Source organism: Melanotaenia boesemani, chromosome 2 (genome assembly GCF_017639745.1).
Source record: "Melanotaenia boesemani isolate fMelBoe1 chromosome 2, fMelBoe1.pri, whole genome shotgun sequence".
Classification (NCBI taxonomy): Eukaryota; Metazoa; Chordata; class Actinopteri; order Atheriniformes; family Melanotaeniidae; genus Melanotaenia; species Melanotaenia boesemani.
This window is the reverse complement of record NC_055683.1, coordinates 3793116-3813215: the sequence shown is the minus strand read 5'-3', so window position 1 is coordinate 3813215 and position 20100 is coordinate 3793116. Positions and strand designations below refer to the sequence as shown.

At 42.9% G+C, this 20100-nt stretch overlaps 1 protein-coding gene across 6 annotated transcripts in view; it reads right to left on the bottom strand.

Moving 5' to 3' along the window:
* The window catches only part of LOC121630508 (zinc finger protein 646-like), a 38680-nt gene that overhangs the window by 3301 nt on the left and 15279 nt on the right, over window positions 1-20100 (bottom strand). For 2 of the 6 annotated variants that reach the window (XM_041970854.1, XM_041970862.1), the window contains exons 4-6: window positions 14959-15153; window positions 14668-14850; window positions 9224-9289 (exon numbers count right to left, since the gene is read on the bottom strand). In XM_041970854.1, coding sequence (XP_041826788.1) covers window positions 9224-9289; window positions 14668-14850; window positions 14959-15153 — 444 coding nt within the window. Of the gene's footprint in view, window positions 1-9032; window positions 9130-9223; window positions 9290-14667; window positions 14851-14958; window positions 15154-18899; window positions 18990-20100 lie in introns of those variants that run through there. The other 4 variants (XM_041970871.1, XM_041970828.1, XM_041970836.1 and 1 more) reach the window with 4 other exon arrangements.

Sequence of the window (20100 nt, the reverse complement as noted above, 5' to 3'; positions counted from 1 at the left end):
AGATCTTCCGTTCCTGCCTTCAGTCTGAAACGTCACCAAAATAACTGAAGTGCATCTTCACACCTACAAGGGCTGTATGTACAATCCCAGCCTCTACAGAAAGCTGAGACGTGTTCAATGTATTCAATAATTAAACCAACTTAACAGCTACGACCAATGAAATCATCCTCACATTTATCATGTATGTCAACCTGCACACACAAGATTTTCTTTTGCTGCAGGAAACTAATAAAGGGACAAAAAAAATCAATAAATACGTTCAAAATAATAAAAGGCTTAAAATTAATAAACTGTAAATACAATTTACAGTTTATCCATCTATCCATTTTCTATTCCGCTTATTCCAAGGCAAGGTTGTGGGGATGGAGGGGTCGCGGGACAAAACGTTGTAGGGTGATGCAGGATCACGCAGGGATGCAGAGTTTCTGTCCCACAGTGATGAGACGGACGTCTCTGGAACCAGCAGAGTCTCTGCTTTCACGTGACTCCTTGCTTGTGTGGCGAAATTAGCAAAAGCTCTAAAGTGGAGATGTTCTCATGGTTTTTCTACATCCCCATATAACTGCTTGGGTTTGGTTTGGATGCCGATGCTTAGCTCAGTTTCTCCCTGTCATGTTGCTATGCTAGATGTTAGCATTGCTTCTTCCGGCTGTCTGCTAACATCTTCTGGACTGTAGCATCTCATACTAGCCCCTACAGGGGGCTCTAGTCAAGAAGAGGTTAAAAACCACCATTCATGGGGCAGTGTGTAGCTCAACTGTTGAGCAGCTGCCTCATGCACAGTCTACAGCTACTCTGAAGCTGGCCCAGGTTTGAATACCGGCCTGTAGCCCTTTGCTGCAGGTCATTCCCTGCTCTCTCCGACCCATCTTTCCTGTCCAGCGACTGTTAAAATAAAGGCCACTAGAGCCCCGGATTATAGTTAAAGAATAATTTCCATCCTTTGTCCCCAAAAGATGTTAAAGGAAACAGAGTGGTCAGTGTTTGATGGTCAGTAGAAGAAAGTCTATTTAATTCCAGATATGTTGTCTTGTTTCTTTATTTTCACTGTTCCAGTATTATTTGTCCAACAGCAGCTAATCTGCTAAAGGACGGGATTAGGATTTATTTAGAATAGAATGGAATAGAACAGAATAAAATAGGAAACCTTTATTAGTCCCTCAGTGGGGAAATTGTTTTGTTGCAACAGTACAGGTGCAGTAGCAGAAGCACACACCTTTACACAGCAGAGGAGATTAGTTCTATTACATTATGTTGGCATCAAAATAGAAATAAATAAAACTTAAAACCTTTAAGGAGTGTTTTTGCGTTTTTTTCACATTTATAGTGGTGTGAAATTAATTAACGCAGAATAATCTGATAATTTCTCTGATAATAATCATAACAGGAGCATCTAGCATGGAGACATGTCCACATTTCATCTCTATTAAAACCACGACTCGGGAGGTTTCAAGATGGCGGCTTGAAGTGAGGTCGCATCTGGGAGTACCAGCACGCCATTTCACTGATTTTACACTTATAACCCACAAATAAATCTACAGAACGGGCGCTTTTTTTTTCTGTAAGTCTGCGATGAGTATTAGCAGCTACTTTTTGAGACAGTCTGACAACATGCCGCGCAGGAAAGTCACAGTATCCGTGGAGGATCCCAGTCTGCAAAGCAGCGAGGCTAACGAAGGAGCTAGCATGGGAGCTAGCAGCGCCGAGTCGGAGGATGTAATGGACCCAGCAGTCCGCGAGGTGATACGTGAAGTGACCGCGAACCTCACTAAAGTCATTGAAGAGAAGCTCGGCCCGGTCTCCCTGCTACTACAAGCTCAGGGGACACAACTAGAGGACCATGAGGGGCGTATACAAGAGGTTGAAGCCCGGCTCTCGGCTGTGGAGGATGCCACGGCGCCGACCGAAGAGAAACTAAAATCACTGGAGAAGCGGGTGCAAGAGCTGGCGGAGCGCGCTGACGACTTAGAAAACAGAGGACGACGTAAAAATATTCGCATTATTGGTCTCCCAGAGGGCGCTGAAGGTAACGATCCCACACACTTTTTCGAGAGTTGGCTGCCTGAACTTTTAAACATAAAGACAAAAGCGGGCAGACTTAAGGTGGAAAGGGCGCACCGCACGGCGACACAGACCCCGTCCCCTGGCCAGAGATCACGTCCTGCATTGGTGAGGCTACACAACTACCAAGACAAACAGCGGGTTATGAACGCAGCGTGGGAAATGAGCAGGAATAACCAGCCCTTGAAGTATGAGAACGCCACGGTGATGATCTTTCAGGATTACTCGGCTGCTGTTGTGCGTAAACGGAAAAGTTTTGACGAAGTTAAGAAACGCCTTAGGTCCATTGGAGCTGACTACAGACAGATCTACCCCGCTTTGCTGAAAGTGACCCACTGCGGATCTACTAAGATTTTCAAGGACGCCACCGAGGTGAAAGACTTTATTGAGTCTTTGGTCTCAACCCCTGCTGTTGATAGCGAGTGATCGGCGGACTGTGTTCGCTCTTCTGGTTTTAGTTGAGATTTCTTCTATACCGTGAGTAAGTGTTTGCTGCTTGCAGTCTACTTTTTATTTTATTTCATTTTATTGAGTACTGTCCTGCTAAAATTGCATTTACTGCCACTATCTTTTTGTTTTTGTCAAGAAATGTTATGTTGATTGTTTGTGATACACTATGGGCGTTGCTGCTACCCTTTTTTTTACTTCTTTTTTTTTTGAGTAAGAAGTTATCTTCTGCGGCTAGAAACCTTTACACTCGAGCTCCTTTATATTAGGAGAAGGACAGTGTTTTCTCTTTTGCCGATGTTAGGCATTGTTTGTTTTGTTATTGTTTGTTTGTTCACCTGTTGTGCTGCCCCAGCTCTTTTTTATGTTTACTATTCTTGCTATTCTTATCCAACTGTGGAAAGGGGCTCAGAAGACACCATGCTTTACCTACATAATATAATAAAAATATGTCTAAATTGAATATATGCACTTGGAATGTAAATGGCATCCATACACCTGTTAAGCGGAAAAAGGTCTTGAATTATCTCAAGAGAGAACAGGTTCACATAGCACTACTACAGGAGACTCATTTGGACTCTATAGAACATTCTAAACTAGCGCAGGGGGGGTTTGGACATGTCTTTTTCTCTTCGTTTACATCAAGGAGTAGAGGTACAGCTATCCTAATCAGTAAAAATCTACCATTCAAATTTCTTGACTGTATAAAGGATACGGGTGGCCGTTATGTGATTGTGTGAGGTGTTCTATATGGAGAGGAAATTGCAATTATGAATATGTATTACCCTCCTGGCCATCCAGTAGATTTTCTAGTCACCGCCTTTACAAAATTTGTAGATCTAAATGTCAGGAATTCCTTTGTTGGGGGGGATTTCAATTGTCACTTAAACCCAATTATGGATAAATCTCCTCAAGGTAAATTGTTTCTCCTACCTCAGGCCAAAACTCTTACCACCTTATGTGAAGAGTTGGACTATGTGGACGTGTGGAGGGCACAACATTTGGCAGATAAAGAATTTACGTTCTTTTCCAAAGTGCATACATGTTATACGAGAATAGATTATTTTTTTGTCCCAAACCATATACTACCATCAATTATGTCCAGCTCAATTGGTAACATAGTAGTGTCTGACCATGCTGCGGTCTTCCTTCACTGCAGTGTTGGAAACCCGGCCCCACAAACTAGACGTTGGTATTTTGACTCCTCCATTCTTTATGATCAAAAATTTATAGACTATTTTACAGAGGAATTTAGACAGTTTCTGTTAATTAACACACCCTCTACAGATAACCCTTCATTACTATGGGGGACATCGAAAGCTTATTCAAGAGGCCTCATCACTTCCTATACAAAAAGTAAAAGGCGTAGACAAGCGGAACAGAGAAAGATTTTAGAATCCAAATTAAAGCGTGCTGAAGAAGATTATCTGAGAAAATCGTCTACTGGTAAACTTAAGGAAATTTTTGCTCTCCGTTCATCATTAGATTGTCTTCTGACAAAAGAGGCAGAGACTAAAATTAGATTTGCAAGGCAAAGGTTATACGAACATGGCGACAAACCTGGGAAATATTTGGCGTATTTGACGAAGAAGAAGTCGGACTCCCAAAATATTTCTTCAATTAAAGACACAAATGGAAAACAATTTTTTGATACTGCCACTATTAATGAGATATTTACAAAATTCTATGAAAACCTGTATAAATCACAAACACATAAAAATGCTCCAGGCTTAATGGATTCTTTCTTCTCTTCTCTCAATCTTCCCAAGCTGACCGAAGCCCAAAAATTGAATCTTGATTCCCCCATATCAAAGAAAGAGGTGTTAGATGCCATTAAAGAGTTACAGTCAGGTAAAGTAGCTGGGCCTGACGGACTTTGTGCTGAGTTTTATAAAGAATTTCGAGAAATGCTGGTCGGCCCGTTGCTACAAATGTATAATGACTCCTTTAGAAAAGGTCTTTTACCCAATTCTTTAAGGGAGGCAAATATTTCTCTTATATTAAAAAAAGGTAAATTACCTGAAGACTGTGCCTCTTATAGGCCGATTTCTCTATTGAACGTGGATTTGAAACTCCTTTCCAAAATACTTGCTAAACGCCTAGAGCGCTTACTCCCCCTGTTAATTAATGAAGACCAGACGGGTTTCATTAGGGGTCGCAACTCATATAACAATGTGCGCAGGTTGTTGAATACAATCCAGTTCTTCAAACAAAACTCAGTGCCTGGCGTAGTGGTCTCTCTTGATGCCGAAAAGGCATTTGACCGCGTCGAATGGCCTTACTTGTTTTATACATTATGTCAATTTGGTTTAAGTGAAAATTTTATAAATTGGATTAAGATTTTGTATACTGATCCTTGCTCTTCAGTTCTTACAAATGGGTTGCGATCACCTAACTTTCCGGTTCTGAGGGGGACCAGACAGGGCTGTCCACTCTCCCCTCTGCTTTGGCTGTGGAGCCACTGGCAGAGGCGGTTCGATCTCGGGAGGACATACACGGTCTAACCATAGGACAAAGACAACATAAGATTACTTTGTATGCGGATGATGTTCTGGTTGTGTTGACCCAGCCTGAAACATCAATCCCTTCTCTAATTGAAATTATTAATAAATTCGGCGACATTTCAGGTTATAAAATCAATTTCAATAAATCAGAAGTGATGCCACTGGGTGCCTTTACGCAAAAACCTCAGACTCCTTCTCCATTTCCCTTTAATTGGTCACCAGAGGGATTTGTGTATTTGGGGATCAAGGTTACGCCCGCTTTTGATCAGATGTATAAAAGTAACTTCACTCCTTTATTTGAGCGTGTAAAATTGGATTTAGAGAGATGGAAAACCTTACCCCTGTCGTGGATTGGCCGTATTGCTCTTCTGAAAATGAACGTCCTACCCAGGCTACTATATCCAATACAGATGGTTCCGACTCTTTTTTCGCACAAAACTATTAAAACTCTGAATGGCTGGTTTAGTTCGTTTATTTGGGCAGGGAGGAAACCTCGTCTTAAAATAGCTACGTTATGTCTTCCATCATCAAAGGGGGGCCTTGACCTCCCAGACATAAGGAAATATCAGCTTAGTGCCCACATGCGTGTAGCTGCCGACTGGGTGCAAGAACCTGTTTCTCTCTGGCTTGATATAGAGAGCGCCATGTCCAATTTCCCCTTAAAAAACCTGCTTTTTGTGAAAAAACTCAAAACCTTAAGGATGTCCTGTAGTAACCCATTAACATTATCTACTGTAAGAGCTTGGCAAATAGTACAAAAGCTTGAAGGCAGGTCTCAATTAACATCTCTTTTCACTCCACTGTGTGATAACCCCCTTTTTCTGCCTGGGACTACTGACTCCGGTTTTCGAGTTTGGGCAGCAAAAGGGATCTCCACCCTTTCGGACTTAATGGACGGACCTAATCTGATGTCTTTTGAACAGTTACTTAATAAATATGACATTCATAGACATGATTTTTTTCGGTACTTACAAGTGAGAGACTATATCCAAAGGAACACAACAATACAAAATAATCAAACTGTCTCTGATTGTGAGAACCAGCTATTCAAGCCGAAACTCAGAACCTCTATGAGAATTTGCTATGGCGTACTAAAAGACTATGGGATTGCAAACACAGTCGCGTTAAAAGGGACGTGGGAAAAAGAATTAGATATGAGGATCAGTGACGAGGCCTGGGATCAGGCTTGGGAGAATGCAAAATCTTTGAGCGTTTGCAATAGAATTAAAGTTATGCAACTTAAAATTTTACATCGAGCTCATATATCTCCCTCTCAACGCCATCGATTTAACTCAGACCTTTCTCCGCTCTGCCCCAAATGTAAAATAGAGGTGGGTAACCTTACTCACTGTCTGTGGTTCTGTAGAAAAATACAACAATTTTGGGTTGATTATAAAAGGTGACATAGATAAGATCTTTTCTACTATAACTGAATTTAACCCTTTGTGTATGCTACTTGGAATGACAAATGATAACATCAAGGGGACATATGAAAGACATCTATACAGGTTACTTACATTCTGTGCAAGGAAATGTGTGCTCTTGAACTGGATCACAGACAAAGCCCCATCTAAGGCACAATGGCAGCGGAGTGTACTTGACTATGTGTCGTTGGACTACCTAACAAATAAGCTAAACAACAGAGATGATGTGTTCCATAGAATATGGGACCCTTTTATGTGCTATGTCGGGTTGGATATCTCTGCTATTTTCTCACGAGGGTTTGTATGATGCAACCGCTCCGCTTTGGTATTATACATGTACTGTGGATCCTTTTTTTTTTTTTTTTTTTTTTTTTGTAATTTAAGTCTCTGAGTCTGCCACTCATCTTATTTGTGAGCTGGGGTGTTGTTTGGTGTTTGTTCTGTTTTTTATGTTGAAACTTAAAAACCAATAAACACACTTGGGAAAAAAAAAAAAACCACAACTCGAACAGCTAACTGGACTCACCTCTGCTGGTGTTTTAAAGAGCCGCAAACATACATTTTTTCAACATAAAAACGAAGTAATCTTCTAACAGTTTTGAAATGAAAGCAGCAGAGAGCTTTGAACATTATAAAGGACCCCTCTCACCCTTGCCACCACTATTTGGAACTGTTGGCCTCTGGCAGACGCTACAGAGCTACCAGAGCACAGACGTCTCGGTTCAGACAGTTTTTATTCGTTTGCTATTAGCCTACAGAACAAAAAAAAAAAGACCAACTCACGACCCCTTTATTACAACACATTACTCATTTAAGCACTAATCACAATGAGAGGAAGCTCATTGGACACAGACTGCATGTGAAACGGCCAGCTGCTGCTGACAAGAAGCTGTAGGAAACAATAAATATTTGATCTTGATGTTAGAGCAACTTAAAGACACAGTGGAGGAAAAACGGGGGAGAATGGGAAGCATCATCTATCAGTATGGAGCAGATGGCTTTGGAACACATGAAGGAAAAGGCAAGAAAGAGCCTCCGATACTTCCAGTCTCCAAAAGACAACATAAGATCAAGCAGCTTATCCAACAGAGGAGACAACGCAATAGAAAAAAGTCTCAGAAGAGGAAAAGGAGGGCACTGAAGCGCTGAAAGCCGACATTAAAAATCGGTTAGCATCGTTTTGCAGAGCAGAGAACCTAGGGAAACGTAGAAGGAAAGAGCAAACATGAACAAGATTCTACAAAGATCCCTTTAAATTCATAAAAAGTCTGTTCAATCAAGAAAAAAGTGGATCCCTGAAGACAACGAGGAAAGATCTGCAAGACCATCTGAGAGCAGCATGAACAGTTCTCCATTTCTACCAGACATCCCATCAATTGACCCTCCAGAACATCAAATGGAGACTGGTCCTCCAACTTAGAGAGAAGTTGAAAAAACTGTCCACTGGGAAAGAACATTGAATTGAATTGAGCCCAGGGCCTAATGGAGTTCCATACAAAGTGCACAAGAATGCACCAGATGTCTTGAGGTTTCTCTGGGGGCTCATGAGGACAGTGTGGCAGAGGAAACCTGTGCCCAAAGTTTGGCGTAGGGCAGGAGGCGTCTTGATACCAAAGGAAAAGGAGGCAGAGAACATCAACCAGTTCCGACCTATATCGCTGCTTAACGTAGAGGATAAAATCTTCTTCAGTGTCATTGCTAGAAGGATGTCAGATTACCTCAAAAGAAATAAGTACATTGACACATCTGAACATAAGGCAGGAATCACAGGGTAATGCCTTTATGGATCAGTGCCCCATGAACTCTTGTGGGCTGCCTTCAGATTCTTTCACGTTCCAATCATGGTTACGACTGTGGTGAAGTCCTGTTTCCAAGACCTGCAGTTTTCCTTTCCGCCCCTGACTTTATCACCTCATGGCAAGTTCTGGAGATTGGTATCATGGCAGGATGCACCATCTCACCCCTCGCTTTTGTAATGGCAACAAAAGTCATCATCCGAGCCTCAAAATGGGTAGTGGAGGGCAGGGACTAAATTCAGAAGTGTGCCTCCCTCCTCTCATGAAATCACTACTCTGTCCACCACAGTCCCAGAGGCTGCTGAGAAAACTGGGATAAATCATCAGCTGGGCTCACATGAAAATAAAACCATCAAAGTCGCAAAGCAGTTATTACCAAAGGGGTGCTGTCTGACGGTAGATTCTTCATTGGAGGCAATCCTATTCCAACAGTATCTGAGCAACCAGCAAGGACCAGGTGCAACAGCAGCAAAAGGAGATCAGTGACAGGCTTTGAGACATTGACAACACTCAACTGCCTGGAAGATTGAAGGCCTGGTGCTTACAGTTTGGCCGTGCTGTGGCCCCTGACCATCCTTGAGGTCCCAACCTCAGCGATGGAAATTCTGGAGCTAGGAAGACAGGATGTATCAAAAGATAGCTTGGAATTCCACGCTGCTTCAACCATACCATAGCACTTTACGGAGATTGCACCCTCAAATTTCCTTTCAAGAGTCTTACAGAGCAGTTCAAGATTGCCAAAGTAGGGCTACAAATGACACTGAACAAATATAAAGATGTAGCAGTGATTAGCAACGTACCAACCCTGGTGACAGGCTGCAAATGGAGATCAGCCAGTGCAGTGGAGCATGTTCACCAAGGCAGAGGAGGCCTTGGTTTAACACATAAGCAGCCAACCTGGAGCAATGCAAAGGCACAAGAATGGAGGAAAATGGTGGAAAATGAGATACAACGCCAGGAAGAAGTAGCAAAGTCGGCCAAAGTAGTTTACCTCGGCAAGCAGGGACAGTGGACGCGATGGGAGAGTGTGGAGAAGAGGATGATCACCTGGAAGGATCTGTGGGGCATAGAGGTGAAGCGCATCAGCTTCTGCATCATATATGTCAGCTACATATGATGTCCTTCCATCACCCAATAATCTTTATCAGTGGTTTGGTGAAAATCTAGGATGTGTCGACTGTTCCAGAGCAGATTCTCTCAAACAAATACTGACAGGGTGTAAAGTTAGCCTAACTGAGGGACGGTGCACCTGGCGTCATAATCAAGTCCTTAAGAGCGATGCTTCCACCCTGGAGAATAAGTGAGCCATCAGCAACTCATTGCCTCCAGCTGCAGTTAAGCCCTTGCAGGTTATTTCTGTCTGTGAAGAGGGAAAAGTAGCCAGAAGCTGCCCCATAGCTCTGGAGCATGATCAGCTTTGAGTTCCCAGAGACTGGAGAATGCTTGTGGACCTTGGGGATGGAATAATCTACAGAAATAGCTTAAACTAAAAACCCTTATGTCCATAAATGAATTTAAAGCTTCCATAAAGAACGCGGTGATGGAGACGTGCTTGTTTTTATGACTCTGTACTTGTTGTTTTATTATGAAAATGTAAATTGTTATATGTTTGCATTTACTCTGTGTTTTGGCCGCTACCTTAGCCAGGTCTCTCTTGAAAGAGGGATTTTGAATCTCAATGGGACCTCCTGGTTAAATAAAGGTTAAATAAATAAATTAAAAATATTTGCTGGCAACTTGCTTTCCCCCTTGAGATTGCAATCACTGCCCTCAGACCTGACATTGTACTCTGGTCCCCTTCTCTGAAGAGGGTGTTTATTATCAAGCTCACTGTACTATGGGAGGACTCAGTAGACAAAGCATATAAGTGGAAGCCGCTAGGATACACCAAAATAGCTGCTGATGCAACAGCGTGGCTGGAACACTGCAGTCTGCCCAGTCGAAGTGGGGTGCAGAGGGTTCGTGGCAGCTTTCACCATCAGGCTACTGGGAGCACTACTGGGAGCACTGGAAATTACAGGCCAGAGGGGACGGATTCTAGGGGCCCATGATTGACAGGGGCCCAGAAGGGCCTTCAATGCAATTGTAGTACTAACAAAATGATCTAATTCTCAATGATAAACTTATAATCACGCAAACATTTTAGTTACAATGCATTGGTATCATTAAGTTTCTTTGTTTGGAAGGATTTCTGAACGCCTGCCCCCCTCTATATTTCCCTTAAATGGTTCAGTCCACCTGCTGCATCAACTGTGGAGTTCGGTGCATCAGACAGACAGCGAGTGGATGCTAAGGCGGCAGGATGCCTCAAAAATCGGGAAGTTTAAAACGAAAAGAAAAAAGCTGAGACTGGAGAGAGAACAGAGGGGTGGACAGTACGTCACCCAGTTCTTTCAGAGGCGAGGTGGTCAGTCAGTTCGTCTGATGGAAAGTTGTGGAACATCAGCTTGTTGTCTCTTCTAAACTTTGTTCATATAAGTTAGCTCACTTTGCTCCCATATTAGCTCATATTTCTGAAGAAAACTCTGGATTTTATTAATTTTACTGTTTATTTAGTAAAATATTTAACGCAGGTAAACGACAAGCAAGCTGCTCTGCTAAAATAAATCATGCATGTTCTGAACAGACACGAGAGCAGCTGAAGCAGATGCTGCCAAAACCCCCTCCCTCCCCACCTGAACTTGTCCAGGTGGCCCCTGAGGAAGGAGGTGAGCAGCTGAGTGTTTAATTAATTGATTATTGTCAAGAAAAAAACATGATATAATAGAAAAAAATCGTTCTGAAATAATAATAGTACATAAAATTTTTTATTTATTTTATAACAATCTGAATGGTTCAGGAAATGCTCAGCTATCACTGTCCAGAGTTCCAGTTGCAGGACGCATCAAATTCAAAGCTCTGCTTTTGGCTTACAAAACAATAACCCAAACGGCTCCTGTCTACCTTCACTCTAGACTTGAACTGCTAGCTTGCTAATGGAATTTTCCATAGATATTAGCCTTAAGCTAACTTATTAGTTTTTATACATTTTTATGTGCAATCTTATGTGATTTCACTGAGACAATTAATGTATTTCCTGGGAGATACTGTTCTTCTTTCTCTACGTTTGCTTAATTTCACAGTTTTCCTAAGTGAATATTTCAAAACGGATTCAGCCTCGGATCTGCCAAGCTGGCAGCAGGCTAGATCACGCTACACAGGCAAGTGGCAGCAGAATATATACTTTACATTCAGGTTGGTGGGCCGTGTACAATGACTGAGCAGGGTCGGCAGATGCTGAGGCGCAAAGCATGTAAAGGTCTGCAACCTTCTGCAAAATCAATTGAAACAGACCTCCAGAGCAGCTCTAGAACAGAAGAGAGCTTCATGGATTGGGTTTCCATGGCAGCAGCTGCATCCAACCCATACATCACCAGAAGCAATGCAAAGCATTAGATGCAGTGGTGTAGAGAACGCCGCCACTGGACTCTGGATCAGTGGAGACCCATTCTCAGGAAGGACGAATCGCGCGTCACCATCTGGTGATCTGATGAAAGAGTCTGGGTCTGCCGGTTGCCAGGAGAACTGTACTGCTCTGGCTGCATTGTGCCAAGTGGAAAGGTTGATGGAGGGTGGATTATGGTTTGGGGTTGTTTTTCAGGAGTTGGGCTTTGCCCCTTAGTTCCACTGAAAGGAATTCTGAATGCTTTAGCACAGGCATGTCAAACTGGTCCAGCAAAGGGCCGTGTGGCTGCAGGTTTTTGTTCCAGCCAGCCAAGAGCACACAGTTTGACCAATCAGCTGTCTGAAGACTGAGATCAGTTGATTGAATCAGTCAAATCTGGTGTGCTGCTGCTTGGTTGGAACAAAAACCTGCAGCCACACGGCCCTTTGCTGGACCAGTTTGACATATGTGCTTTAGCATATCAAGAGATTTTGGACAATTCTATGCTCCCAACTTTGTGTAAATAGTTTGGGAATGTCCCTTTCCTGTAAATGTGTACTGTGTGATTTGTACTGTAATGTGATGTCTACACCAGATCTGTGGTCAGCAAAGAATTTACTTACTGAGGAAGATGGACTCTTTAATGTTTCTATTTTATTATTAATTTATTAACAGTGTTTTATCTCTTGGTTTTATGGACTCTTGAGGACAGGAACAGTCTGAACAAGCTATTCAGGATATGTTCAAAGATAACTGGAGTCAAACAGAGATCTGAGTTTCCTCCAGGAGTCTCAGGTAAAAAGAAGGCCGCCATCATCATCATCATCATGATGCAACTCTCACATTGTGGCTGATAAGTGTGATGATGCTTTCTAGTCGCCACAACCGTGCTTCCTTGAATAAAACAAAAGTTTCTCAGGGTCTTTTATTCCTTTTTATTTGTTATTAACTGGGATGTCAGCCTGACTTTTATCTTGTTTTTACTTATTCTGGTCTTATTTTTTGATCGGTTACAGAGTAGCTGACGGTGGTGAGTTTGTTCTCGCACTTAAGCATAGGGGTACGCGTCGTTTTGGTGTCATGTTGCAGTTTCTCCTCCTAATCTGAAGGTGGCAGCAGGGGTGGTATCAGCTGGTAAACTCAACAGAACGGAGTTCTTTTGATGGTTCACTTCAGTTCTGGTAGGTATTTCCTGTTTTAAAACAGCATCCAGTGTCCAACATGGTGCATTGTCTTCATGAGGTCATTGAAGCAAACAAATAATTAGATCGGCCTCTCATCAACTTGATCCATTGGGTGTTGTTTTTAAAACATGGTGGTTAATACACAATCACAGTGGAATACTTCTGCGTAACAGTCTGCGTAGCAGCAGTGTTGTTTTTGGCAGCATCTCGGTTTTAGTCTTAGTTTTAGTCGTCATGATGAAGATGTTTATTAGTTTTAGTCACGTTTTAGTCATGTCTAAGTTTGATAGTTTTAGTCTAGTTTTAGTCAAATAAAAAAGTATTAGTTTTTAACAAATTTATTTAGGTCAGTGATACATATTAAAAAGTGGAATCAAGGTTGACAGGTTATAACAAGTAACTCATAAAACAAGTTAACCTTAATGCTTTTACATAATAACCAGGTCCTTTACCAGACTGATAGCTTAGCCGAGACTTTCCCATCAACAGGGAAGCAAATCTGCCGTGTTATACTAACTGCTGCTCGCCAGAAACCTTTTATTTCTATATTTTAACTTTTTTCATGAATTGATTTCCTACTTCATCATACAAACACGTCACACAAGAAAATAGCTGATCTATAAGTTCAACATAAAGCAACACATTGTGAGCTTGTTGTTTGATCATCATTAATTACAAAATTAAAAGGAATGTTTTTAGACTTAGAAGGTTTCCCAGCCAAAAGCAAATAATCAATTACTCCTAAAAAGCAAAGAGCTACAACATCCTTACTTTAGTAACTGTGGCTTTATTTCTGAGAATTTTCTGAAGTGAATACTCCACCCTGAACATACACATGTCCAAAATATGAGCAAAGGATGAGGAACACGCTCGACTTGACCTGGTCTGCCAGTGGAATTATGATGGATTATAGTTAAAATATGTCCATATATCGTTTCATCGCTTCCACCAAACCCCTTCATCAACGCTGCCGCCATGATTCATCTATGTGTTATGGGATGTGTCTAACTGCTGTGTGTGTGTGGTTCAGCCAGCTCAGTGTGTGTGTGTGAGCGTGAGTGAACGTGCACGCGGAGGGAAACGTGCATCGGGAGTGAAAAGCACGGAGAAGTGGTGTAAAAAGTATGAACGAGGTCTTGTAATAAAGTCGTTTCTCAGCGCAGCCGCAGCCTTCCTTTCCTTGTTTCACCCCGTTAACAAGTGTAGAGGAGCGTAGAGAGTTCACCCCGAAGAGAACGCTGCTTCGGCCCTGGAGAAGAAGGATCTCCACCGTGTTCTCCAACCACAGTCAGAAGAGGAAAATGGGAAAGTTTAACACATGAATGAATAAACTGCGTGTCTGTGTGAGCTGCACGTATGGTGGAGGGCGTGGCCAAGGTGCAGCAGCATTGGTGACTGACAGATTTCGCTCACAATAAACATAAATGTCTGTTTTTAATGTCGGACGATCAGCCCTTCAACATTTTCGGCTCGTCTCACAAACATCTTGTCATGTTTTCGTCATCAGAGAGCCATTTTTGGTTCATCACCATCTTGTTATCATCATAAAAAAAACATTTGTTAAAGAAATAAATTTGTCATCGTCATCATTGACGAAAACGACAGTGTTGCAGGGGTGCATGTCAGGTCTGGAAGAGGTGCATGTCGAGCCTCTGCGAACCTACGCCGGCACCTATGGCGGTACCTACGGCGGTGACGGCATAACCGACCTACGCAGATGCTGCGCGAGTATAAATCCAGCTTTAGCCCTTCCCCTTCATCCAGAAGAGTGTTTTTCTTTTGTTTCGCTATCTTTTTCAAACTAGCAACAGAGAACTTGACACCTACCATGGGGTTGGCGCTCAATCTGGTGTATCCCGAGCTGATCTCCTTTACCTCAGGAACCAGGGGCTGGAGGAGGGAGTAGGAGGAGGACGGGGTGGCACTGGAGGAGGAGACGTGTTTGTTGGAGGACGAGCTCCTCATGCCCTGCTGGCTGCTCTGAGAGGACACCGAGCTGGGACGGCCCTGCTGAGACACACAGAACTGAACACACACCCTGACCACAGATGAACCAATCATCACTCATCACCCCCCGACATGTGGTGCTGGTGTGGGACCTGTGTCCTCCCCTCCTACCTGGTGGGGGTCCGGCACAGACTGGCCGGCCACACCAGCGCCCGGCCCCCCCTGGGACATGGGTGAGACGCAATGTGAGGGCAGAGGTTCCTGCTGGCCGTGACCTCCATGCTGTTGCTGCATCATGGAGTTAGCGTTGTTCTGCTGTTGCTGGCGGCGAGGGGCGGCGGAGAAGTTGGAGCGCCGACCACCAGTCTGTAAAGGGGGACAGGGACGGGGACACAGAGACAGAAAGGAACGAGGAGGTTAAAAATCTCTTCTAACACCATCTAACTATGAGATGAGACAGGTTTGAGGAGGTGACAGATGGATGTGATGGTACGTCTGCTGCCGTTGAGTTTGAGGTTTCAGTCCTGTCTCAACTCACGACTTCTCACCTCCCTGACTTCCTACAACCTACAGATATGACAGGATGGAGTGGTCAAGTTGTTGTCACACACACACACAAACATACCCACACACACATTAACTGGATTAAACCTACAGGTCTGACATGTTCACACACCCAGTCCTGATCCTGTCTATCTTCTGTAACCATGGAAACTACATCTCATCTCCTTAACGGGTCCTCAGACACCAACCATCTCTGGATTTGTACCATCAACAGTAGATGCATCATCATCCTAACAGGGCTGGGCAATATGGATCACAAATCCTAGATATTTTTTGTCTAAATGAAGATATACAACATATATCAATAATTTTCTTTTCCTGTACAGGAATAACAGACAGACAGTGAAGACACCTCCAGCTGGCGGGTGGAGAGGCTCTCGCATCTGGACACATCAGCCGATTTTCTGACTCTGATGTTCCAGGTCTTCAGTGTTTTTAGCAGATGTATAAAGTAGTGATGAGTCGTTCCTGAAAGAGCCGAATCTTCTGAAGAAGCGGGGCTTTTTATCATGGGCACAACATATGGCCAATCAGCAGTGAGTACAGATTAGGGTCATACCATGATGTGAAAGAAGGAAGGGGGCTGATTCTCAGGTAAACAGAGACACAGGGAGCTGGATTTAAATACAATCACATCAGGAAAGAGTGGAGAAAATAGTGAATCTAAATCTATATGTTTTACAAAAAACAACAACCTGCTACAACATTGCATTTTTTTCCCTGGGATAAAGTATTTTTCATGAAGGCTTTGATCTTTACTTGGTTTGTTTGTTGTGGTTCTGTGTTCAGTTCTCTTACAAACTTAATCAAAATAATAGAGTAACTACATTTTCTTAACGCGCACATGGTGGCTATAAATGGTCATGTGAACGCCTGTAATACATATTCATCATGTCATTTCCATGATGGCTCGGGAGGGAAAAAGAGTTAAGAAGTTGAATTTTTCAGGGTGTGAGACAGATCCTGATGGACCACGTTGAGAAACGTAAAAATGTTTAATTGGTGGGCACGGCGTGGGCATTACTGGTGTCAGAAAGGCAGAATAGTGGCAGCAGGAGGCAGATGCTGTCATCACAGTGTCAGAACACAAGACACACCAGAGGTGTTGGACTGTGTGGTTAGATATCTTAATCAGTAGATCATCCGTCTGCCATGCGGGAGATGGAAGTACGAATCCCACAGCGGTGAATCGCTTTGGAGAAAAGCGTCTGCTAAATGACAGTACTGCTGCCAGTAATTTGTTTTCAAATAAATATGTACAGATACATCTGAGATTGGTAGCAGTTTATTTAGTGTTAAATAATATTTCTTTCTAGTTCAAGCTGGGTGTTCAAGCTGGGTGGGCGGTGCAGAGGGACACAATCACCACTATTTACCAGGTCGACAAGGAGTTTCGGGAAATAAAGACGGTCTGGACAGAAATAAGAACAAAAATTTTAAAAAGCATTGTGTAAGAATAAATAAATAAAAGGAAATCCTCCTCTTGTGTGTTTCATTAGCGTAGCATCACTTCTAGACCTCCAGCCTCCAGTCTGGTCCCGCTCTGCTGGACTGAAGGACCAAAGCTACTTTCCACACTGGCTGCTACATGCTGGCAGCAGACTGGCTCCTTATTTATCTGCATGGATTTTATAACATGGACGTTTTGTTTTACAATGACAGAACATATTTTAGTGGTTGAGCTTCTTATTAATATCATCTCCCTTTTTCCTGGAAATCCTGATTTTTCCCCGAGCGTGGCTCTTAGGAAAATTAATATGGATTGCGTCTTTATTCATTTCTGTAAACAGCTTTAATATCTAACATGTGTTGTGAAAGGTAATAGTGGACTCTTCACAAATGTCTCACATTTGACATCATTTCCTTGATTTTATTCTGGACCATTGGTGTTGCAGTTTCCCGATTTTCTAGATTTTGTGCGTACGGCTGGGTCAGAGTTTCCGTGGAGGTAGGAACATTCTCCCACCAAGTTTGGTTTTTATAAATCCCAAAAGTTGACTATATTTGGCGTACGCCGGTTTTTGTTCCTACGCAAGCTTGATAAATAAGGCCCCAGATCCGTTCCCCTTCTGAGAACCATTTGTTCTTCTAAACACAGAGGAACCATGTTTGAAAGGGAATTTCTGTCCACCAGACGTTTCCTTCTGACCAGTTATGATCCAGAGGGCACTTCCGCTCCTGAGTGGGGGAAGTGTGAAATACAGTAATTGTGTTGCTGGTTAATACTTCAGTATGTGTTTCATGGTGGTCACATACGTATACCGGTATTGTGAAGGGGTGGAAGTCTGGGTGCTGGTTATATGAAGTAAACGGAAGTAGGTGAACTGTGTTGTTGTGAATATGGCGGCGGCGAATAAAGTTAACGTTCACCTTCAGAAGTGAGTTGTTTATGTGTAACAGAGAACACTGTCACCTATGGGATGACATGCTTTCATCAATGTTGTAGAGGCTTTTTGAGACATGGCAGATACCGTTGTTATAATACGTGTTTGAGAAAGTGAGACAGTAGAATGCAATGTCCGGTAGAATACCATACACGATTCCAATGTTAGATGGTTGTAATTCCTACACAATGTCGCTTTAAAATAAACACTTACTAGTACGGTCCTGTTTCCAACGATATGGCAGGCTACTGCTTTAGGATTACTGCATCATTTATTTCTCTTCGTCTGTCCAATTATCAGCTGAAGGTCTGGTGGCCAGGACAGTAAATTTATCCTCCCTTTACCTACATAAACAGGTACGTTGGTTTCAAATGACCTCATACTTTCATGTGTCCCTTGCGTTGTCATGGTTGTCAGCAAATACATCCACCAGAGCACAGTGCAGAGTTCACCTCCAAGTCCGTTTCATACAATCTCCATCTTTTAAGTTCAAGTCCATCTTTCCATCTGAGAGACTCTGCCTCTCTGAAATGCTCCTTTTATACCCAGTCATGTTACTGACCTGTTGCCAGGTAACCTGATTAATCATCAAATGCTCCTCCGGTTACTTTTCCAGCCTTTTGTTGCTCCTGTTCCAACTTTTTCCAGATGTGTTGCTGCATCAGATTCACTATCAGCTCATATTTTCATCACATGGTGAAAAGTCTCAGTTTCATCATCGGATGTGTTGGTTATCTTCTACTGGGGATAAAATATGACCTGATGAGATTTATAAATCATTACATTCTGGTTTTATTTACATTTTATACAGAGACCTGACTTTCTTAAAGAATTTGGATTACTGTCATCAGTGGGTAGTTCTGATGGAAATCCACAATGTAAGCTTGTGTTGGCTTCAGACCGGTTTACCAGGGCTTTAAGAGCTACAAGGTAGCAGCTGGCTTAATACAGGTACACAAATACAGGCGAATTAGACCCAAATTGTTGGGGAATAAAGAGTCTAGCAAGCTTCTAATGACTAACTGGTAAAGCAGAACATCAGTAACCCTTATCTGCTAGGAACTGCAGGTTTTTCGAGCTAACCATCACGTCCAACACCTTGTTGGCTCACTGCTACACCATTGACACACACAAACACACACATTCAGTCACGCTCACACCAACCTGGTTTTTGGCCGCGGCGCTGCAGCGGTGCTGGGCCAGGTCCAGCATGGTTCGGTAGCTCTTAAAGCAGGACGGGCAGTTGAACCGGTTCTTATGAACCAACCCACACACACGCGCACACACAAACACACACACAAACACACACATATAAGTTTGGATTACTGTTCTTGTGCAGGAAATCTGCTGAAGTGTTTCATTCTGACATCTGAGCCCTGATCCTGTCCCTAAACTCAGCCTAACCCTGGTCTGAGCCTGACTCCACAGCATACATTCCCTGGGCTGGAAAAAGTTCTTCCCAAACATTAAATTTGAGGCTGGAAAAGGGACAAAGGGCCTAGAAAAACATGCTACATTTTACATGCAGAGCTGAGAAGGAAGTAATAAAAACATTGCCATTAACCATGCACATCAACGTCCACTCATGCAAGTGTATCTGCTGCAGGGGATCATCACAGCAGGAACAGGAAGGAGATTCCCAGTCAGGAAAGTGATCTGCTTGGAAGACTTGGGCGATGCGTCATGATAAAAACAGGATTTACACATAATTGCATCAAATTTAGATTTTAATAAATTCCATCTCTCATTCTTTAACTAAAAAAAGTGATTAAGAACTCCAGCGGCCAGATCCATTTTCTATACCGCACGGTCCAACCCAGGGCAGCTGGAGCCTGTCCCAGGAATCTGGCAGCCTGATCAGCACTAGAAATCAGGAATATTTCTATGCTGATAGGAAAACTGAACCAGGATGTGCACGTCTGACTTGGCTGAGGTTAACTGTGACATAGAGAAGTAAGATGGCTGGTCTGCAGCAGGTCATCAGGCGTGTTTCTGTTCAACCGTTAGAGTGAAGCCCATTCTGAGATCGTCATGGAAACAACTGCATGTGTTGCTGAAGAAAAGCAGAAGGTGGAGAACGGTCTTCTGCTGCATTATGACGTTAACAGCGGTTTTTCTGCTCAGGATTATTGTACCACATTAAAAATTATCACAAATCCATGACACACTGCAACTGAGTGGATAAAGTGGGCAAAAACAGCCCCATCCCTAACATGGGAACGTTGTAGATGAGGCTGCTAGCCTGAGGTTAACTTAGGCTACTATCACGCTGCAGGTCTTAACCCTTAAAACTCCTCTAGATCTTCCCCACATCCCTGACATCCATCTCTTCTATCATCACCAGTGTCTGAGGAGCAGTAGTGTG